Here is a 21,599-nt window from a genome sequence, read left to right as displayed (position 1 = left end):
ACAGTGCTTGAAAGAATGCATTTCTGTCTTTATCATGATTATCCTGCAGTGATTTAGTGTCCAGTAACCTGTAAACATTACTGAGCTGAATTTACTAGAAGTTTTAGCAGAATAGATTCATTTCTTCTTAGCAGTCATGGACTAGCAGTTGGGTGGAAAGGATGATATCTACATATTCCACCAATATGAAAAGTTTAAGTTGTGTCTGTGAGACCCATTTGCCCTACAGGGAGAATAAACAGCTTTGTCAAGTAATTTTGAAAGGGCAAGAGTAAAACAGATGCAAACTATCTAGCTACTAAGCAACAGGAGGTTTTGCCAAAAATCACTGGGGCTTTGACAAAAATGTCATTTATATGGTTTATTCCTTATGTCAAGTTTTCAACCACCCATTAGCCCTCTGAAGCAAGGAATCCCCAGATAATTCCTATTTTTAGGAAAGCTCTCACCAAGCTGTACAAGGCCTGATGGAAATTCAACATTATCCTAAACTAAGCATCAGGGTAAAAAAACCTTGTCCTCTTAATTCAAGGGTGGCATACTTTAACTGGAAAGGAAAAAACACACCTTAGAAGTATTCTTTACTACTCTAACCTGCCAGAAGAAAATGAAGGACCATATTTTTAGCAGCATCTGCATATACTGCTGTATCTGTATAACATTTTCTGGGGGGAGGAGCATCACTGAATCTTGCAAGCTTTGGCACATGGGGCTTCTGCTGAAGCCAGGGCTTTGCAGCTCTGCCACTTCTGTGCATGATGTTGGATCTGTGCAAGCATTGGTAGGACAGCTGCATCTTCACAAAAGTGCATATCGCTGTGCTTTTTATTTTACTGTTCTCAGCCAAGGAGTAACAACTGCAGCAAAGGTCATTTTCTGAGGGCTGTTAACTGTCAGCCTTGACTTAGCCATCATTTCTGCTTAACTGGCAAGTCATTGTCACCATCTTGGTATGGTTTTATTTTTTGTTTGTTGTTTGGGTTTTTTTTAAAAAAGTTTCCTAATTTCTTAGTCTAAGTGGTTATCTGGCGTTATCAAGGGAAATGGCTTTCCATTTTCAATCTTCAGAATAAATCACAGAACTGTCTCATGTGCAACAGAATTAGAAGGCCCAATGAAAGAGCTCTATGTAGAAATGGGCTGGAACTGCACATTTAAAAAAAATGCATGCAGTTGTTTTCTAAAATATTAAATATATGAATTCAGCATTAAACTTAGTCTTCTTTAGCTCATTAAATATGTACTGGGAAAGCGGATTGGGTTACCACATGGATTTCACCAAAATTCATTAATGTTTATATATTTTTTTAAATAGAACGTAACTAGCAAATTAATAAGCAAATTCTGTGTGGTATTAGAAGGCCTAAAAACACTTGGCCTGGTTAGGACACTATATTTAAGCCACAGCCTAAAAGTGCTTCACAAACATAAGCAACACGTTCGCGGTGGATTTAATACAGAACTGGAAATTTGTGCTATATTTCAGTCGAGAAATCTTTCTCTTGAGAGATTCACAGAAGCAGCATGAAAACAAGCATTCCTACGTATGACGTCAGCAGCGCTTGCCAGGAATGGGCCGGCAGCCGGCTGATAATTTGCTTGCCACCGAGGCAGCTTGGCTTGGGGAAAGCTTGCAGCCGGCGAGCAGCCGCCCTCACAGCGGCACTGCTACAGGTCGTCCCCTCGGGGCTCGACCACCTTGGCCACTGCCGCAGCAAGAGTACAGAAATGCACGACAACCGCCAGCCAGCATCATCTCCAGCACGGACATACTGCATGGGGATGAGTTTCAAGGTGGAGGTGCAAAGACCCTTATTTGGCCACCTACCCTCTACGGGTAAATTCTTGGCCTGAACGTAGGACTCCCATGGACCTCAGTGACCCAGGGCTTGGCACCTTGATGTTCAAGGCTGCTGTGGATAGCTGCTCTGCTCAGTGACAGTAAGTAGAAATAAGTCTGGATCTCAGCAATTCTCCCCATGAGCTAGCAGCAGCGCCCAGAATTTGGGGTACCTTCACCTGACCTTAAAGATGGAGAGGTATTGTGGTTTGCCATCAAACAAGTGATATTTAATTGATTTTAAAATTGGAGATGCTGAATCAAAGTCATCAATGGAACTAGTAAATATATTTTTTCCTGGGAAGGAGGAAGCCCAAAAATCATCGCGGCAGTAGACAGACAGCATTGATGGCCTGCAGAATATTTCACGGGCAACAGAAAATTACCTGCCTCCATAAGCCATGACACGCAGGGAGAATCTCCTGGATCAAATAATGAAAGGAAAAAAAGTCATCACAGCTATGGCTAAGTGGGTGCTTTTTAAAATAAGTTTTGCAGTGTTTCTCCGAGAACACATTTGTTGTTCTACCATAATCAGGACAATTAGCTTAACTAGACACAGAGCTGGGATATCCAAGATTTAAAAAAAAGGGGATTATGAACTGGGTTGTGTCATTTGTTCTGAAGTAGCATTTTTATGTACAAGTTGGGAGAATCAGGTGCTTTCTGAGGTGCAGGGACTTAAAACATCCATTTTTGCCGTATAAGGAAAAAACCCAAAGAAATAAAACCCCAAGGAAGGGCAGGAGATCAGATCTTCAGTTCTCTTCTTGATTCTGTCACTGAATTGTTGCCCACAGTCTCTCTGCCTCTGCTTCTCACCTATAAAATCATCTCATAGACAGGTTTAAATCCTTTAAGAGTTAAGACTCACCTATCAAAGGTGCACAGAAACACCAAGCATTTCTCCTAAGACTAAATTTTAAACAAAAGTCTACTTATACAATAAGAGCAACCAAGGAGATAATTGTTTTTGTTGACCTTTCTAAAAGTCACTTGACCTTTTCACACTATCCCTAGATGTCTTTCTCTAGCTGTTCCACATATTTCATACAACTTTGCTGATCCTCTGAAAGGAAAACTGTCTCTGAGCAGATAATCAGCAGAACAGTGCATGACAGACTGGTCCATCCACAAAGGCAAAGAGAGACAGAAAGCATAGGAGTTTGATTTGAATGGGATAAACACTATTCTTTACTTTGAAGGAGCAGAGGTAACCGTAAAGAAACACGAGTCTTAACAAAAATTCTAATTTTGCTAGGACTACTAGATTAATAGTGACTTTTTAGAGTATTTCTTCCAACTATGTCACAGTTTCTTTAAGTCAGTCAGGTTGTTGTTCACTCTTTTTCTGCTAGGAGGGGAAAAAAACTGAGTTGCTGTTTCTATAAAGTCCTATCTAATGCAACATACAGACAGCCCATAAGACACCATCAAACACGGGTAAAATGTGTAGGTATCAGTAAAGCAGCAAAGAGAAGAGATAAGGTGGTACAAATTGCTGTCCCGCTAGCTTGATTACGAAAGGCCCATGATAGCACCGGTCTTCTCCAGCATAACATGAAACAGCAAAAGGACTACAGAAAGGTACACCAGGTAAACAAGTGCTTGAGGGAGGGAGACAGACACCTCTGTTCGTGACCTGAATTATCTTACAGCAGAGAACTTCATCTCCTACAGACCAGCTCAAGACTTATAAATTTCACCACTGTGGCAAGAACAGCAGAAATCACTTTGCTAAGATATTGTTTACATTGGCAAGAAGGCTTTTCCCATTGGTAAGCATGTTGCAAGGAAGACTATATTTACATTAGGAAGGTAGTTTTGCCTATATAACCACATCTGTTAGCAAAATGGTATCATTCAGGGACCACAAGGGAAGCTTGCAGATACCGTACATAACATAATTAACATTAGAACACTAGCAAATATTGCTAGCCTGAGTTTCTCTTTGGCACCTGACGCAGATCTGTACAAACACCATAAACAACAGAGCAGAGTAAGAACATATCCAAACAACCTTCCATCACAATGGTTGATAACCAGAAGCAGCTTAGCAGTGGGAGCCAAGACCTCACTAAGAATAATTTAGTCTAGCAAGAAAAGATGCAAGAACTATCTTTCTGGGCTAATTTTGTGCCAATGGAGCCATGAAAAAGAGCTCAGGTCCTCAGATCCAAACACAGTTCTCAAGGACTGTCTTTGCTTTCTGGTTTATTCAGCTAACACATTGTCTGGACAGCTGGAATACCATCTGAATACAAACTTTGTCCCCAGGATTGCTTTCCCTGCTGCAGATCACAAGTTGAAGAAACGCATGTCTTTATATATTGTAGATTTCTAGTTTTCTTGACTTGTGGCTTGCTCAGCAAGTTTGTCTTAACACTCCTGAAGGTTTACTGCCTGCCTCTGCCATAAAAATACTAATTCCCAGCAGCAGAGCTGAGAGAGAAACTGCCCAGACAGCAAACAGAACTTTTAACAAATGGGCCCATACTAAAATAAGTGTTAATAAATCATTAACTGATGGTCCCCTCAGCCCTAGGGTGTAAAGGTTGACAGACCAGCAGCCCCAGGAAGAAGGCAGGCTGGGGAAAGCATCTCCTCCCAGCCCCCTCTTCCTCCCGCTGCACAACAGGATACTGCAGTCTACACAGTGCTGTGGATGATCTCGTCCATGCTCATGATTAAAAATAACCATTTTCCGTAGCAAGCAAAAGAGAAGAGAGTTTTGCCATCATCTTGCAGAGCTTTGCCTTCTGCATATTTCATCTGAATGCCCATGTTGACAACTACAGCTTATCCAAGCGCGAGCTAGGAATAACATGAGTGGTCCAGTATGGGCTTTCAGCCAAAGTGAGATGTAATGGTACCCAACCATTTGGGGCTAGGAGAAATAGCTGCCAACCTGTGTTTCAGGGAGTACTGTGACAAATATGTAGACACTTAATAAATTGCTGGAAAACAGCCTTATTTTCAAGCCAGACTCTAGCTATTAGCATCCTCAAATTTTATTAACAAAATTACTCATTTCTTCTGCCTCAGTGCTTAACAGATTCAGTCCTCAATAGTCAAGATTGTGCCTTACCAGTTCCCCGCTTCAAAACAGTAAAAGCATTACTTAACTTGATGTACATTTAATACGTTATATCATTTTTACTATACTACTCAGCAGTAAGAATTTATACTGAATGTATTATGGCAATGAGCCATGAAGGTATTCCTCATTTCTGAGGTGTTTGTAAGGAAATGGACTGGTATGGCCTAGAGCACCTTAAATCCCTGACACTGGCTTCTAAAATGCTCAACAAAGACTTGAAATGATGAAACTGTAATTGAGAGCAGCAGAGGAAGATGCTTAAAATAACATGGGAAGCAGTTATCTGAAAATGTGGTTTGTTTTCTTTCATATGAGTCTCAAGATGAAGATATTCTTGATGCCAGTAGTAAAAACATTGCCTTTTTACAGTAGCTCGACAGACAGCAAAAATCAGGAATGGCAGTGACTGTTCTTGCTGTAGCTACAGCTGCAAAGTATTTTGCCCCTACTTTTCTTGCTCATCATATTCTGAAGTGTTCTCCAGATGAGCAGAAGTTTCCAGTGCTTGCTCTTGCACCTTCAGGAGAGCAGGCTTTTGTTTTGCTTGTTTTAGGTGTGAGAAAAGTCTCACTGGTTAGTTTTCATTTATATTGGCAGAAATAAGGTGAAACTCACAGTTTTGCTAACAAAGACTTCTTGCCACAATCAAACAAAAAATGTAGCAAAATATGGTTTATTTAGACTTAAACTTGTCATGGGCATAATTCCCACCAGGAACTAATGCCTCTGCTCTAGTGTTGGTGGGAAAGTTAAATCAGAATTTAAAAAAAAAAAAAAAAAAAAAGTTAAAGCCTTGAAGCTTACTCCCTGCTAGTTAGCACCACTCTGGCTTTGCTGGTTTCTTTTAGCAATTGTTTTAACATGCCTTGACGAATCCACATCCTAGGTATCTGTAGACGTTTTCTCTCCTTATCTCAGTAAGAGCTGGATGAGGACAGGAAAGGATATGTAACACCACTCCCCTTCTCAAAAGAAATCCAGTCTTCGCAAGCAGGAGAAAAATCATATGCAGCAGGAGCCAACCAATAGATATACTTCCCATTATTTTTAGAGGTATCTTCAAGAAAACTGTATTCTAGGATTTCTACTTGGAGGCCAAAATGTTATTTATTGAAAATATCATGCATCAAAAAAAAAAAGTGATTTTCTGTAGACTGGTTTTATATCTCCCACGTGTTTGACCTAAAAAGCAAGTTTTGCGGATGCAACAGATACTTTCATACCAAGATGAGAACTTTATAGTCTAGTGGGGCTATGCATGCACTAGCCATCTTATTTTCCTTCCCGCTTTATTAAAAATAACAAAATATGATAAAAACCACATGTCTGCTGACTGTCCAGAGCACACACTGGCTCTTCTGCCCTGTGCCTCCCTAAGGGCATTAATACCCTCCACCCAATCTGAATTTATACAGGATAGAAATATTTGAGAGCTTCACCTTGGACTGAACGTGGCAACTAAATGCAGCTCAGCAAGCTAAGACACGCTGCCCGCAGTGCCTCCCACGTGACTTTTTTATGCTCAGCTTTAACCTGACTAGTTCTGGCATTACCTGTTGTACTGCGGTCACAACCCTGATTACAGCAAATGTAGCCTCCCTCGTAGAAGGCAGCCAAAAGAGCCAAAAATGAAGTTAGAAGAGAAACTCCTTTGCACATCACCTTATCAATTCTAAAAGCAGCATTCACAACGGCAGACTGCACGTGAAGCAGGCTAGAGTCCCTAGAGTTGAATTAAATACCACTGCAAACAGTTTTCTTTCATATGCATTTTGGTTTAAATTTGTAGCTTGACACGAATGCTCGTGTAGTATGATAGTCATATGTATAAAGCACATCACAGGTACTGTACAACCTCCTGGAACTTTTCCTTCTGTATTTCCAGACTCTTGGGGATACTTATGCAGAAACACTAATGACATTGAAGAGTCAACGTCCAATAATCACAGCTGTCAGAATCACAGTTTCCTTTCAGTAACTTTTTACTACTTTTTCTTCTTTTACACACGATAATGATTGCAATAACAATGCATGGCATACTATTTGATGGTATTATTGATAAATAACCCAACTATGTTTATTTTTGAGTCTGTAATATCAGCTAATAAAGAGACATGTGGGGACACGCTGCATTAGCATAAGAAATATGTTCTAAATACACAAGGGCAGTACTGTGCTACTGTAAAACCACTGATGGTTGTAGAATAAAAACCCTCCTGTAAGGTAAATAATGGATGGAGTAAGCAACAGCCAGATGCAAGCAAAAAAAATACATCAGCTGAATTTTGAGAAGAGCTGGGGTGGAGGAAGGAAGAAGGGAGGAGAGACTTTCCAAGTCAGGAAGGAACATTCAACTAACAGGGGCTTTCTAAAAGGTGAAAAGTTCCCAAAGCAGCAAGGAAATGCAGAGGGGGACAGATTTCACAAAGGCAGGCTGAAGGGAGGCTCTGGAGAACATATCAAACAGCACCAGGGTTAGTAATGGAGGTAAATTGTTTTCCCAGCGGGCTGTCAAAGTCACTGGTCTCAGATGTGAGAGACACAGGTGCCATCCTGATGGATGTCAAAGATTGCAGGAGTCTAAATGAGCAGGGAATTTAAAAAAAAAAAAAACAAACCACACAGGAACTTTTATTATATAATCAGAAATAATTATGGGAAATTTTAGTCTTTTAAACATACTGCTGCATTGCCATCAAACAAGACTTTAACCATAACTTAGAAGTTCATGCCTATTAGCTGTACCTTTCTCGTCTGGGAAGTCAGCTGTAATTATTACACAAAAGCTCTTTCTCTAGGTCTCTTGCAGTTCTCAGATCCAACTGGCTGAAAGCCACCATGAGACCAAAGTTTCTTAGAGCATTTTTATATGTCCTTGTTTTATTAACCTCTCTTGACAAAAATGAACTAAAATTCTGAATGGAAACAGAGTTTCTGTCCCCGTGTACTTAAAAGCAAACAAAAGAAACCAGGCTGTTCTTCAGCTTTACATGTCATTGCTCCATCTCAGCTGATCTACCTACTCCCACTATGTGTTTTCATAAAAGAAATAAACCCTTCCAATGCAAATATTTCCTTTGAGAGCTGTGACATACCCCTGATATATATTGCCTGTTCAAAATAAATGAGTACTGAAAACAGCTTTTTATATCACTGCAAATATAAACCAAGGTCTAGCAATTACTTCTCAGATAATAGTTTTTCTCTAGAAAATATAATCTTCTGGAACAGATATATTCAATAGATCAGGATAGTCCTGATCTATCCCAAGCAAAAATCCAGGCTGGGCAGAGAATGGATTCAGAGTAGCCCTGAGGAGAAGGACTTGGGGGTGTTGGTGGACAAGAAGCTCAACCTGACCCGGCAATGTGTGCTTGCAGCCCAGAAAGCCAAACATGTCCTGGGCTGGATCAGGAGGAGTGTGACCACCAGGTCAAGGGAGGTGATTCTCCTCCTCTACTCTGTTCTTGTGAGACCCCACTTGGAGTACTGTGTTCAGCTGTGGGGACCCCAACATAAGAAGGACATGGAGCTGTTGGAGAGAGTCCAGAGGAGGGACACAAAGATGATCAGAGGGCTGGAGCACCCCTCCTGTGAAGGCAAGCTGAGAGAGTTGGGGTTGTTCAGCCTGGAGAAGAGAAGGTTCCAGGGAGAGCTTATAGCAGCCTTCCAGTACCTGAAGGGGCCTGCAAGAAAGCTGGAGAGGGACTGTTTACATGGGCATGTAGTGACAGGACAAGAGGTAAAGGCCTTAAGTTGGAGGAGGGTAGGTTTAGATTAGATATTAGACAGAAATTCTTCCCTGTGAGGGTGGTGAGGCACTGGAACAGGTTGCCCAGAGAAGTTGTGGATGCCCCATCCCTGGAAGTGTTCAAGGCCAGGTTGGATGGGGCTCTGGGCAACCTGGTCTAGTAGAGGGTGTCCCTGCCCATGGCAGGGGGGTTGGAACTAGATGATCTTTGAGGTCCCTTCCCACCCAGGCCATTGTATGATTCTATGAGAGTCCTGGACAAATTGGTTTGATAAATGACCAGCTAAGTCTTATAGGCCAAATCTCTGTTACATATGTCACAATAAGTATGGTGCAAGGACGTGATGTCGTCAAGCTGTGACTGAATATCATATCCATGGACAGTCTATGAATCATGGGCTTCAAAGTTTTCTCTATATGAAAGTTTAGTATTTTTTTCCTGCATTTTTTAAAAATGATATTGCTTAGAAGAATAGGGAGATTTGTAACATGTTTATCAACACAGAGAGCCGCAGGGGAGTTTTTAAATTTTTTTCTCCAAAAATCATTATTTCCATAACTATTCAGCAGCTGTGCTAATTTGAAAATATTATCCAATTCCTATTAATGAATTATTGTTGCACTATATTATAGACTTAAAAACAAACCAACTGCTCCCACTTTCCAATATGTTTCTCAGGCCTTTTGACAGCTCTAATTGTTTCTGGGATAAACTTAAATTTTTCAGAATGATAGGACTGTGAGAGCCAAGAGTGCTTTGCACAGCGAAAGTGCTGGGGGATTGCAGCTTTATAACCAAGCGGGGCCCTGAAATCTGGCATCAGCTTTCAAAGCCACACAATGAGCAACACCTTTGATCTTGAAACTGGGAATATGAATAGAAGCATAGCACACTCTCAAACCAACAAGAATAGGTCAGGTTTACTTATTTATATTGAAGCAGGGCAAACCGCCACGTATGACTATTTCCACAGGGCTAGCAGCATCACACACACCATGGCTCAGTCAGCAGCAGCAGCTCCTTAGCTCGGCTTTGAGGCTAGCTAGCAGTTTTGACACTGAGTCTATGAAGAACAAAACACAACTCTGAGGTTTCTTTTCTATCTATGAGGTTTTAGCCATATAGCTATAGATATAATATATAGGCATCACCTGGCACAAATGACAATCTGAAGCTCAGAAAGTTGCCTGTAGTCATCTTGGGAGCCACTGGTATGGTGCTACGCTTTGCTCTTGACCATGATGACGCATGCATAAGACATTTACAGCCAGGATTCATCTGACCAATTTTAGACTACTAAGTGCTTTTGAGATGTGATTTATCCCAGGAGAGATCAGACAAGCTATATCCAGGACCTATTTTAGTTCATCAACTCTAATAGGAGTTAAGGGTGCTTAGCTGAGACACAGACACCTGCGTTGTCAGTGGTTTCAGTTATGGATCCAGCAGGTATCTCAAGTCATCTAATTTCTTTCTAGCTGCATGTCTCAAAAAAAAAAAAAAAGAAAAAAGTGCCACAGGGAAAATGATATTAATAAATCCCAAAGCAAGGCATTGCATTTGTGAGTACCACGGGATCCATGCAAACAGACTGGAAATCACAACTTCAAGGCTTATAACTTACGAGACAACCACATTCTTCAGATGTTTCTGTTCCCTTGAAGGAGAAGCCATGTCTGTGATTACACCAAAAATTGCTTTAAGTATCCAGCTGTTTTACACTCCTCATTAAAATTCACCCAGCTACCGCACATTCCAACGCACGGGAACAGAGACACATTTACTAAGATATATTTACACTAATCTGACCCAGATCAGTGCTACCCATCCAGGATCAAATTCCACCCCAATGTGAGCAGCCAAAGTGAGTTAAACTTTCAACATAAAGTGCTGCCAGAGTCCTATTTTGAGAACTCAAGTATAATTTAAGGATCATGCTGCTTTTCTGCAGCAAGTACAAGTCTACTCCTTGAGTACATTTATTCTCCCATTTCATGGGGAAGAGTCATGTGGCCTACCACACTCTGCCTCCTAAGAAGGAGGATATTTCAAAGACATGCTGCAAGCATGGTTGGATGAGCACTTTCAAGTTGTGTGGAGCAATTCTCAACAGCTACTTGTCAAGCAGGACCAGATGGTTGAAGGCATTTAAGCACTGCAAGACCTAAACAAGTAAGGAGCTAATACAACGTTACTTAGTCAGAGAGCCATCACTTCTTCACAGCACTTTCCCCCAAGGAAACAAAGTAGAAGTTCCTAAACGACCTTGGAAATGGAGTGCTGCACAGGGAGCCCCAACCTAGCACCAAACATTTTAGCTACTGAAATAACTTGCTGGAGGTGCATCATTGCAGCTTCCACACCAAACTAGAGCTCCTATTTTCTGCATTCCCCCAGGGGAACCGCTGTAGCTAGGAGGGGGTACAGAAGGGACAGGTAAGACATACCACTGAGAGACTTAGCTATATCTTACTCTGCTGTGTGGGTATAGCCTCAGAATAACCAAGGTGGAACTCCAACTCCTTCAACAGCCTTGCAACACTAAACAGAAGGGGTATTTGCAGCCTTTAAAAAACCTAGTCTTCATTGCCTGAAACCCTACAGCAGGATTTCTTGCCATCTGCCTAATTAAATTGACCATTTGTCCCTATTAGAGGCAGCTGTGCTACTTAAAGCAATTAAGGTGGCACAGGAGGGAAGTGACATTTTTGGTTTGGGAAGAGAGTGTTTGCAGCACTGACAGCATTGAAACATTTGTGACTATGAAGAGGTGACATTCTTAGGTAGGTAACAATAAAAAGCATTCACCAAACATGAGCCCTTTCAGAAGTTCTAATTCAAGAAATGTGTTTCCCTAAAGATATTCTTCATTCCTACTGGGGAGATTTACACCAAATAAAAGAATTGTGTCTGTGACAATGCAAAGCATTCATAGTCACTGGCCACAGTTTTACGCATATGTATTTTCCTTTTGATATAGGACATCTGTGAGCTAGCAACAGTAATAAATCTGAATGTTAGCACAGATAATTTTCCAAGTTTTAGGTCAAATGCTATCAAATTTAACTTATGGGCTCATTAAGATAAAACAAGCCCTTTTGTCATTAGCTCTCTGATTAGTTGCCTGGTTCCAGAACCTGGGACACAGTAAATAGGTTCCTTTTTTTCCTGTAGCATAGTGTGAATGCTTAATGAACACTGGTTATCCTTATAAATCATACACAGGGAAATCACTGCTTGAGCCATTGCTAGAAGAGGACGACATGATGATTTCAGCATGTTTTAAAAAGAGGCATTCCTAGAATGCCTCTTCTGTACTTTTATCATAATATAGGGCCTGAGTTTAGTGGTTAGGTTGCCTGATCTGCAACCGTACTGGTTTTCATCTTGTCGGACTTCAAGCTAAGCAGTGACAGGCTTTTGAGATGGACACTTTGAGTTTGGCGGTATTTGTGTTTCATAGGTGGCAGCCTTCATTATGAGGAAGCACGGAAAATGGGTTGCAGCCTTGCAGAGCTCTTTGCCACAGAAAGCTCTGTCCTTTTGTTGGGCACAGAGTGCAGTGTCCACAGGCACAGCCCTCTGCAGGTATAAAACATAGGAGACAGTTGCCCCATATGGGGAGAGGTCAAGTAGTCACCATTGTAGAAAGGAGGACTTGAGTGTGCTCCAGGATGGCTGGAAGAGCTCCAACAAATAAAATTTGGTGAAGCCGTACATCACATCTCAGGTCTTGTGCTGGAGTAGCTGTAAGGAAGATACAAAAAAAATTGCCTCCTTATAATACATTTCACAAAATGTGTTCTTATTTTAGAGTCTACATATCGTCACCAAGCTACCATTGATGATGAAGTGGTTTCCATGGAGATACTAGATACAGCTGGTCAGGTGCGTGGGTACATGTACTTATCCAATACCTTGGCTCAGATAGACAGCAGGGAAGGGGAGTGCGGTGGTGGCAGCAGTGTGGTGGGTGGCAGGTGTGCTCCACTTCTGGGGACAGAGGTTTGCTTCTAAGCAGAGCAGATGTTGAATCCAGACCCTTCTGCAAGGGACCCTGCTTAGTGTTTTTGAACACTGGAAGAACAAAGAAAGCCAGGGTTTACTCTGGGTTTAAAATGATTTTGTTCTCATTCCTTGATTCAGGGCCAACCCAACAACGCATTATTAGTATGCATGAAGTCACAGTCTATTTCTACAGTCAAGTGATGAGGCTTGACAGCCTAGTCAATAATTCCCACCACTGTGAAGAGCAGTTCTGCCATAACCAGGTCCCCCTTCCTTTCTCAGATGCTCCCACTGCACAGTCCTATGCAGTTCATGTGCTGGCTATCATTCAGCAGAGACCCTGTTCCAGTTGCCTGCTACCAGCCTGCCCACAGGCAGCCCATGACACCTTGGTAGAGTAGACTTCCTATGCTACATGATAAAAAAGGTGACATGCATAAAGTAGATGTACATGGCTTTGCAGGCTTTGGAGGACCAATGTCTATCTGAAGGCCTAGTGTCTTCTTCATAAATCCAATTCCTGAGGCTGGTGTCTATCTTTTCAAAACAGGAGGACGCTATTCAGAAAGAAGGACATGTGCGATGGGGTGAAGGCTTCGTGCTTGTTTACGACATCACGGACAGAGGCAGCTTCGAGGAAGTGCTGCCACTTAAGAACTTGTTGGATGAAGTTAAAAAACCAAAAAATGTCACCCTGATCCTGGTGGGGAACAAAGCAGACTTGGATCACTCCAGGCAGGTCAGCACAGAGGAAGGTGAAAAGCTGGCCACAGAACTAGCATGTGCTTTTTATGAGTGCTCTGCTTGCACAGGAGAGGGCAACATTATGGAGGCCTTCTATGAGCTCTGTCGTGAGGTACGGCGTCGAAAGATGGTCCAGGGCAAGACTCGGAGACGAAGCTCCACCACCCATGTCAAGCAGGCAATTAATAAGATGCTTACCAAAATCAGCAGCTAAAAAGAGCTGTGCTAAGCCAGAGAAGCATTTTAGAGCATATTAGCTTGGAGTAGGGATGAGGCAGGCAGAGCACATTTAATTAAAAATGGTCAAAGCTTTGCAATTAAAAAAATAGAAAAGACAAACCACACCACTTTTTTGAGTAACACAGGGTCAGACTTTTTTCCTGTTTCGAGATGTATTTAGCCACACTGCTTCTGGCTAATGTGGGGAAAAAAAAAAAGAAAGGAAATAAAAAAAGTAAACTCCAAAGGACTAGATGATTGTGGGGATTGGCACTGACAGAGCATCTTCTGCTTCTACAAGGCTGGCTCCAATCCCTTGCAAGTCAGTAGTGCCTAAACACAATTTCCAGCCAGCCAGCTGCTCGGTAGCCATTGGAGAGTAAGATTCAGTCCTCGGTCCATCAACAGCCATCACAACCGGTGTTCTCAAGGACTGAATACACATAGAGGCTGCTGTGTTTTACCAGAAAGTTCATCTGACACTTTTCACCAGCTCTAAATTGGTGCATTGTGTGCTTTTCCTTCAAACTGTCCTTCCTTGTTATTTTTGTCAAATCTATGAGTGCTAATGTTCTTAGCAAGGTATGCAAAAAATATAGGAAAGGTCTTTTTCATGAAGCGTTTAGCCAGCAAGACACACATTTCAACAGAGCTGAAGTTCCGCTACTTTTCCAGATCCTCTGAAACTGCAGAATTCATCAAGAAATAATCAGCTAGTCCAGTGGCATTTCAGCATTTCCCTCTCGAAGTGCAGTACTGTACTTGTGGAAATGGGAGTGTGTGTGTTGGGAAAGCAAACTGAAAAAAAATAACCATATTACTATTGATTTAGTTATGGGTAGTTTTTAGCTTTAGTTTACATTTTTGTTTTGGTCTTATTTCAATTCAAGTAGTTCCTCTTATTCTATTTTATACCGAAGAAGAACTGAATCCATGCGAAGACAAGTATTTAAAGTCTAAGCCCAAATGTAAATCAGATGTGAATGGCCTCTACCATATCAGGAGGCCATAATTTCCAGCTGTTTAAACTTCCAGATGTTGCTTGAAGCACTCTGTGGTTTAAACCAGCACAGGTTTTTTGTGACTCTATCTGGCACATTCAATTCAAAGTGCATTTTATCAGATTTTCATGCCTGGGATAAAAGGTGTCCAGTTTTTTCTCCTCCCTTCTCCTCCCTCATGCGTCTCATTTAAGCCAGCTGTCAAGTTTTACATTCTTAACTTTATGCTAAGAGATGCAAGAACGGAGACTGAAAGACTTTCATTCAGATTGTGCTCGTCTCCCACCAGTTGTGTTGCATCCCTTTAGGCAGCATGGCGTGCAGCTCAGACCGGCATCATGAAGAACCACAGCCAAAGGTTGGGATGGCAAATCAGAATATTAGCAGTATTCTCCTTTGAGGAGCAGCCCTCTTGTAGCGACTACTTACAACTTTATTCTCCACTACTCTGTAATTCGTGTGGTTATTTGCCTCTGTGAGGAAGTAACACCAAAAGGCTATCAAATGCAAATTGCCACAGATGTAGAAGAGTGAGGATATCTGGTCGGATAGCACTTTATAGAGTTATAGGTAGCCATATAAGAGGTGGAACTGGCTGGAGAATTAAGCCTGTATATCCCTGTGGACAGAGAACAGTCCCAAATCAGGGCTATTCAAAAGATACTTTAAAGATACTTTACCAAAGTAATTTTTTTTTTAAACATTCTCTCACCCATCTCTTGTACCCAACCAGCATCAAAGAACGTCACATTCAGGTGTCTATTTTATTTGTATTGTTGTTTATTTTCTCTGTTTCCCCCATTCTAGATAGTGAAAACTCATTCCACTCTTCTGGAATAAATATCTGTATTTTGGTTCTCATATTCAAGTATGTTGCCATACACACTGCAATGGAAACTTCACCGTGTGCTTCTGGGCAGGAGGTTCTTGCAACAGGTGATGTCACTGTCTCCATGACACACCTGTTCCCAAACTATTGGTCATATCTCGTAACTTTTGTTTCAAAAAAAAAAAAAAGAGAAGTTTTGTCATTTTTAGTCTTATTAGTAACGCAGAATCAATACAAGCGTAAAAGAAAGAGGTAGTGCCTGTTCACACACCAGTAGTCATTAGCTGAAGGTCTGAGCTTGCAAATGTCTGTGTTACAACGTTAGGAGCCAGAGTGAGCATTTCACTAAGTCATTCTGTTATCTTCTAAATCTGTGCTGTTGAATGAATCTGAAGTAAACAAAATCCTTACCTGCAATCCCATGGCAACATAGCTGATGAGGAAAGTCATTGTGTCAGTATTCCAAGCAGTTGATTTATCCCTCTCTAAGACAACTTCAGCAGTTCTTTTCTCTGAAAACCTTTCCTGGGGTTAAAATACAAAAAGGTAATATATGAATTATAAGAGAAAATAAATTAATAATATTCATATTGGGAGAGTTTAAAGGAAGGTGAGGCTAAGTTATGGCCCTAATACTTTCCAGAAGAATCCCAGCAAATTATATCTTCTTTTATAATGTCTGTATGGAGAAGTTATAAAATCCTGGTGAAAGAAAATTTTCCACTGTGCAAACATGACTTGTTACATAAACAACCTCTAAGAAAATAGTAACATTCCTTTGCAAAGGCTGAATTTGGAAACTGCCAAACATGATAAACACTCAGTCAGAAAGGAGGCTGCTATTTTGTGACCTTTCCTCCCACACAAACACAAATTTCTTTACTTAATTGCTCATTATGTTTTTTTCCCTCAGTGTAATGGGCTGCCTGTCAAGCCAGTTATAATATAGTATATTATAATCTGTTGATACATATTACATAGTATTAAATGCTATCTGATTTACTGTTGCTCATAATGTTGCAACATATTATTGGCTATGCTATAAACGTGTCATATTTCTACGATTTGCAAATTGAGACAAAAAAAGTGCCCAAGCATTGAAAAGGCCAAATGCAACATGAACCCATATTCAGTAGCCTTTCCGCAGCAGACATCAACAGTTTAAATTCTGTTTCTACTGCTGCTATTTAAATGTACATATATGACACTAACATTCAGTTCCTCTCCTCTGCCTGTTATCATTTTTTGCGGAGAGAGGATGGGAAGGACGATAAACAAAAAGGGGGAGGAAAGGTGAAATGGATACTTGTTACCTACAAGTTGATTGTCATTTATGAAGTTTTTAAATATTTATCTTCAATTGATGAAGAGTTAGTCATGCCCATGCTGCAAGACCTGGATCAGGAACCAAGACTTCCCTAGAACTTTGAGAATCTTCCTATCTGGGGGTTCAGTGCAACCATGGATGGAAGTGAGGATCAGCCACTGGGTTTGCACCTGGATCCAGACAAGTTGTCCCCAAACTTGGGGATAGTTGCATCTGGCAGTTTGCTACAAGGCTAGTTGATTTTTATATATATAATGATCTGTATGCATTTTTACATTAAAAATATGAAAGCTTGTGCTTGTAGATAATATATAAGAAAAAAAATAAAAATAAAAAAATAGTGCTCTCTGTACTGAACTCTTAGGCATTGATCTTCTGTTAGTTGTCTCCAAAGTGTTGTCTTCCAGCATTTAAGGGGCCAGTTCCAGAAGTCCCAATTCAGTTTTTATTTAATCTTTATCTAATGAAAACAAACAGTGAGTTTTGCCTGAATGAGCACTTCAGCATTTGGATCAGTTTATTTAAACTTGCTTGGCTGCTAGGCCTGGAATCAAGAGGTCGGGCAGCATCTACGGCGAAGCACAGAACCGAATGTCCTTGCTGACTATTTCAAGGCTGATCAGAAAAGCTACAGTGCCAGGGTTATTAAATGACCTCAGTGAAACCCTCCACCCAAACTCTGTCCTGCCAACTAAATAAGTGGGATCTCGATCCCAAACTTCTCAGGTAAAATCCTGGGCTAAAAGGTCTGGGAGATCTATGCCAGTGACTTGGACACTGGCTTTTCACTTGCTGACAGCTATGCCCATTTTCCAAGAATAAATAAAATGCACTGTTGTTCTGAAGAGAGAGTACATTGTATCGACGGCATACAATCACACGTAGTGTGGGTATTAAGCTGTAACAGAGGGAAGCTTCATCGCAGAAGAGGGAGACCAGCTGTAATCCACTCTTTGTTCTCCTCCAAACCGGGGCCAACCAAGTAACCCAAAGCATGAACACAAGCAGCTGAACGGCAGTGGGGATATAACAATGCTACCTCTGACAGATCATTGCAGGAAACTTGGGTGCAAGATCTATGCTTTGAGGTGAAACCTCCCAAAACTAGGTAAGGCATCTTTCCAGTCACTGTCTGCCTCTGTAACACTGCACAGCAGCCTTGAGTTACGTCAAGCTGCACTGTAATTTGCTCCAGTCAAAACAATGTTTCCTGCAAAATAAGTAGCTGCAGTCATAAAGACTATGTATAAACAGCGTTCGGGGTTCCTTTTACCTTTCTCTTTAATGGCTCAATCCATTTGCATATCTTGAGAAGAAAAGGAAAAAGGTAGAGGCTTTAATTAAAAACGGCTCCTTGGCATTTTGAGGTAACTGCCTTTATGTTCTTTGAAAAATTAAACATATAATGAAAACAGTGTCATCTTAGAAATTCTGATGTTATGCACTTTATTTCCATTACAGATGCCAGGCACTAATTACTGCAGGGTTATGAAAATACAGAGCAGCAGCTTGTTGTCCTGTGCTTTGCAAGGTTACTAGGAGGCGATAATGATGGCTTGTGTGAGGCCAGTTCAGGCTGGTTTCTGTAAACACAGTTCCACATGAGGAAAGCTATTACTGCAGCTCACAGCAGAAAGTGACAGGCTAAGTTCCCGGGGCAGGACTCCACTGACTCCAGCGGGGTTTTGCACGGGACGGGTCAAGCCCCTGGTTCACAGCCTTGGTAGCCAACACGTGGAGAAAACACTCCAATAGCCAACCTCTCTCATCCAGATGAAGAATATCCTCTATTTTTTGTCTGAAGTAGACTGGTAGGAAACTGGGAGGTAAGTTTACACTACTGGCTGTCATCTAATAAATCGGACAATATGATGGGAGTTTGGTCATCTGCCTTTTTGGACTGGTCTCTTCCACCTCCGCTAAATTCCCCAAAGCAGCATTTTTCTTTTCCCACTGCTATTGTCTTAAAATAAGGCAGGGGGTTTAAGTGGCAGATGTCAATATACTCTGATATCCAGGGATGTTGTATGAGCAAAGAGGCTGTTTCACTTCTTGGAGGTCCCTCTCAGAGGAATGCAGTATTTACAAATGCCTCTGGATGTAAATTCTTAAAGCTGAACACAACTGCTCTAAAGAGCTGGAAATCAATTTTTGTTGATAAGGGACCATCTAATAATTAAAGTGCAGACCCCTTTGTCAAGTACCATGGTCCAAAGCCGGACTGAAACATTCTGTATCACTAGAAGCATCTACATCCCACCATGAAATATTAACATGCAGAATAATAATAAAAAAATGAAAACAATTTGTAGACAAACCTCAAATTATACCTCACAGACTAAACCTACACATTTTTTTCATTTTTCATTTTATTTATGTAGTATCAGGAATTTACAGAACCTCATTTCAAAATCCAGTAAGTTCTAGTTACTAAGAATACATCAGTAAAGTAAAAATTAACCGTTTATTATCAAACTGCTTTCTCAGTGTTCATTCTTTAACTGCATCCTGCTTCCTCTAGCCTAGCCTAATCAAAGTTTTCATTGCTACAAGGAACACCAAGAGACAAAGAAGGAACTTCTGACAGGATAAAACTCAAATAAAAGAAACAATAAATAACCTCAAAGGAACATAACCAAAATTAAAGGTGAAAATCCCATTTTCCTGAAAAATAATTGCAAGATCTAATATATTAACACTGGTACACATGTGATCTGACCAAAATAAGTAATCTGAGATGGTTGAATATTTTGAAGTTTAGACTTGGATTTGTTTCTTTTTGCAAATTCTAACTGAAAAGAAATAAAAATATTTTTATGCAGCAGACATTAGGGCTAGAATTTGTAATGAATGCTAGGTTTCTGATAGCCAGTTTTAATAAAGTTTCAGGATTATTCAGTATTTCACGGTTAGTTTTTAAGTTATGGTAAACAAATATCTCTAAATAACTTTATTCAGTGTTATCCCAGCTATACTACTCATGATTAATTTCAGCAGAATTAGCTGTAAATAGAGGAATGTGTTTTTCTCAGGAATTCAAAAGCATCATTTTCCCTGAAATCTTAACAACTGAAACATGACAAAAGAGTATATCAAGTAATGCCAGTGACATATTGGAGCAGACAGCTCCCAGGTTCTGTGCAAGCCTTCACAGATTAGTGCCGCTAAAATATTTCCCTCAAAACTTCCAAATGAATAGGAGATCTCAGAATTTTCACGTCCAAAACATGTGCCTTTAAAACCTGAACTAAACAAGTAATGTTTTCTGATGGCAGTAAGAAGCTCATGTTGTGGAGAGAGTTCATTGCTGTAGGGAGACATGATCTTTCCTACGCACAGATCTGGCATGCTATATTAACATCTGCAGGCAGATTTCATTTTCATTGTCTTGGGTTTGAGCTGTTCATCACTGCATAATTTTGAACCAAATCTGAAGTCCAAGAAAATCAGTAATCTACCTAAAAATCTCTCACAGTAGACATTCCTCAACTCCAAAGAGCAGCAGTAGAGCAATGAGCAAGGTCTTGTAAGAACCAGAGAAAACATCAAAATCATCTCCCCTAGTCTCTCTTTTCTTTTCAATAAATGAGAACATTGGACATAGAAAAGGTAAATCAGTTGTCTAAAGTCATCACAGTGGCTTGTGAAATGCCATTAATAGAGCACATCCTCTGAGACACTGATTTTTACTTTCAAAAATCCAGAAAATTCATTTGAAGCTTTCAGTTCTATTCAGCTTCTGCTTAAAAAAAGAGAGAGAGGGAGAGAAGAAAAGAAAACAAAACAAAAATATCCGAACAAGTTACTTTTTGTTCTTAGGGTTTCTCTGGGCTGAGCTTTCAGTAGTTCCACACAAAACCTTTTGCTAGAACACTGAACATTGACACTTGGTATCCAAAACTCGTGTACGTCCTAAGAACAGATACAATCTCAACCACATTTATGTAAATGTTCAACTAAATTCAGTACAAATCTGGGATAGAAGTTTATATCTACTCCAAATTATTTCTTTTTGCACTCTGAAAGTAGGTCATATTCCCCTCTTTAGAACAGAATTCAATGCCAAAGCACTGAGTGTTATCAACAATATTAAATACATGTAGTTTTATTATGCCAAAATGTATTTAATAAAAATCCATAAACAAAAGAATGATATGTCTGCGTGAACTGGAAAGAACAAAGAATGTTGGATAAGTTCTATAAATACTAAATTTCCTTTGAGACATGAGTTGCCTTTTCTTTCTTTTCTGTGTTTTTCAGTATTTGAAATAGCCACAATAAATGCAAAAAGCCTGCAACTTTCTTTAAGGACTTTCTCTGAAGGACAGTATTTGTCTGGTGTGGAGTTAAAACATTCAAAGTTTATAACTCAATAGGAAACATCAGGAATGACATCAGAAATGACAAAATGTTCTATTAGAGATGGAGAAAGGTGGCGAAGAGAGAGATCTTCAGATTTCCTAGAAAAGAAGCTAATTAAATCTCTCTGAAGGACTCTGACATTTATACACGGTGATGAGCTGTTATCTGAGGTTTAATCTTGGATTCTTTTGAAATAATTATTACTGCAGGGAGGAAAGAAGAGATGGATGAGATGATATATTTTGGTAGCAGACCATCAGATCTTCACTTCTGGGCTAGGTTTGTCATCCTTCTGAAGCAAAGAGTTAGTTACCAGCCTGGTTTCAAACAATTTTCCCAATAAAACCTACCACCACTCTGATTTTTGCAAACAGATGTCAGCAGAAAAAAAGAGCTGGAGACTGAAAGATCACAATA

At 40.4% G+C, this 21,599-nt stretch overlaps 1 protein-coding gene across 3 annotated transcripts in view; it reads left to right on the top strand.

The window, feature by feature from the left end:
* RERG (RAS like estrogen regulated growth inhibitor) overlaps positions 1-21,015 on the top strand; it is a 119,649-nt gene extending 98,634 nt beyond the window's left edge. For all 3 annotated transcript variants that reach the window (XM_054813259.1, XM_054813258.1, XM_054813260.1), the window contains exons 4-5: positions 12,507-12,580; positions 13,251-21,015. In XM_054813259.1, the coding sequence (XP_054669234.1) occupies positions 12,507-12,580; positions 13,251-13,658 (482 nt within the window). In that variant the 3' untranslated portion in view covers positions 13,659-21,015. The remainder of the gene's footprint in view (positions 1-12,506; positions 12,581-13,250) is intronic.
* Positions 21,016-21,599: the final 584 nt, after the last annotated feature.

This window comes from Grus americana, chromosome 1 (genome assembly GCF_028858705.1).
Source record: "Grus americana isolate bGruAme1 chromosome 1, bGruAme1.mat, whole genome shotgun sequence".
Taxonomy (NCBI): Eukaryota; Metazoa; Chordata; class Aves; order Gruiformes; family Gruidae; genus Grus; species Grus americana.
This window is presented reverse-complemented; position numbering and strand designations above follow the sequence as displayed.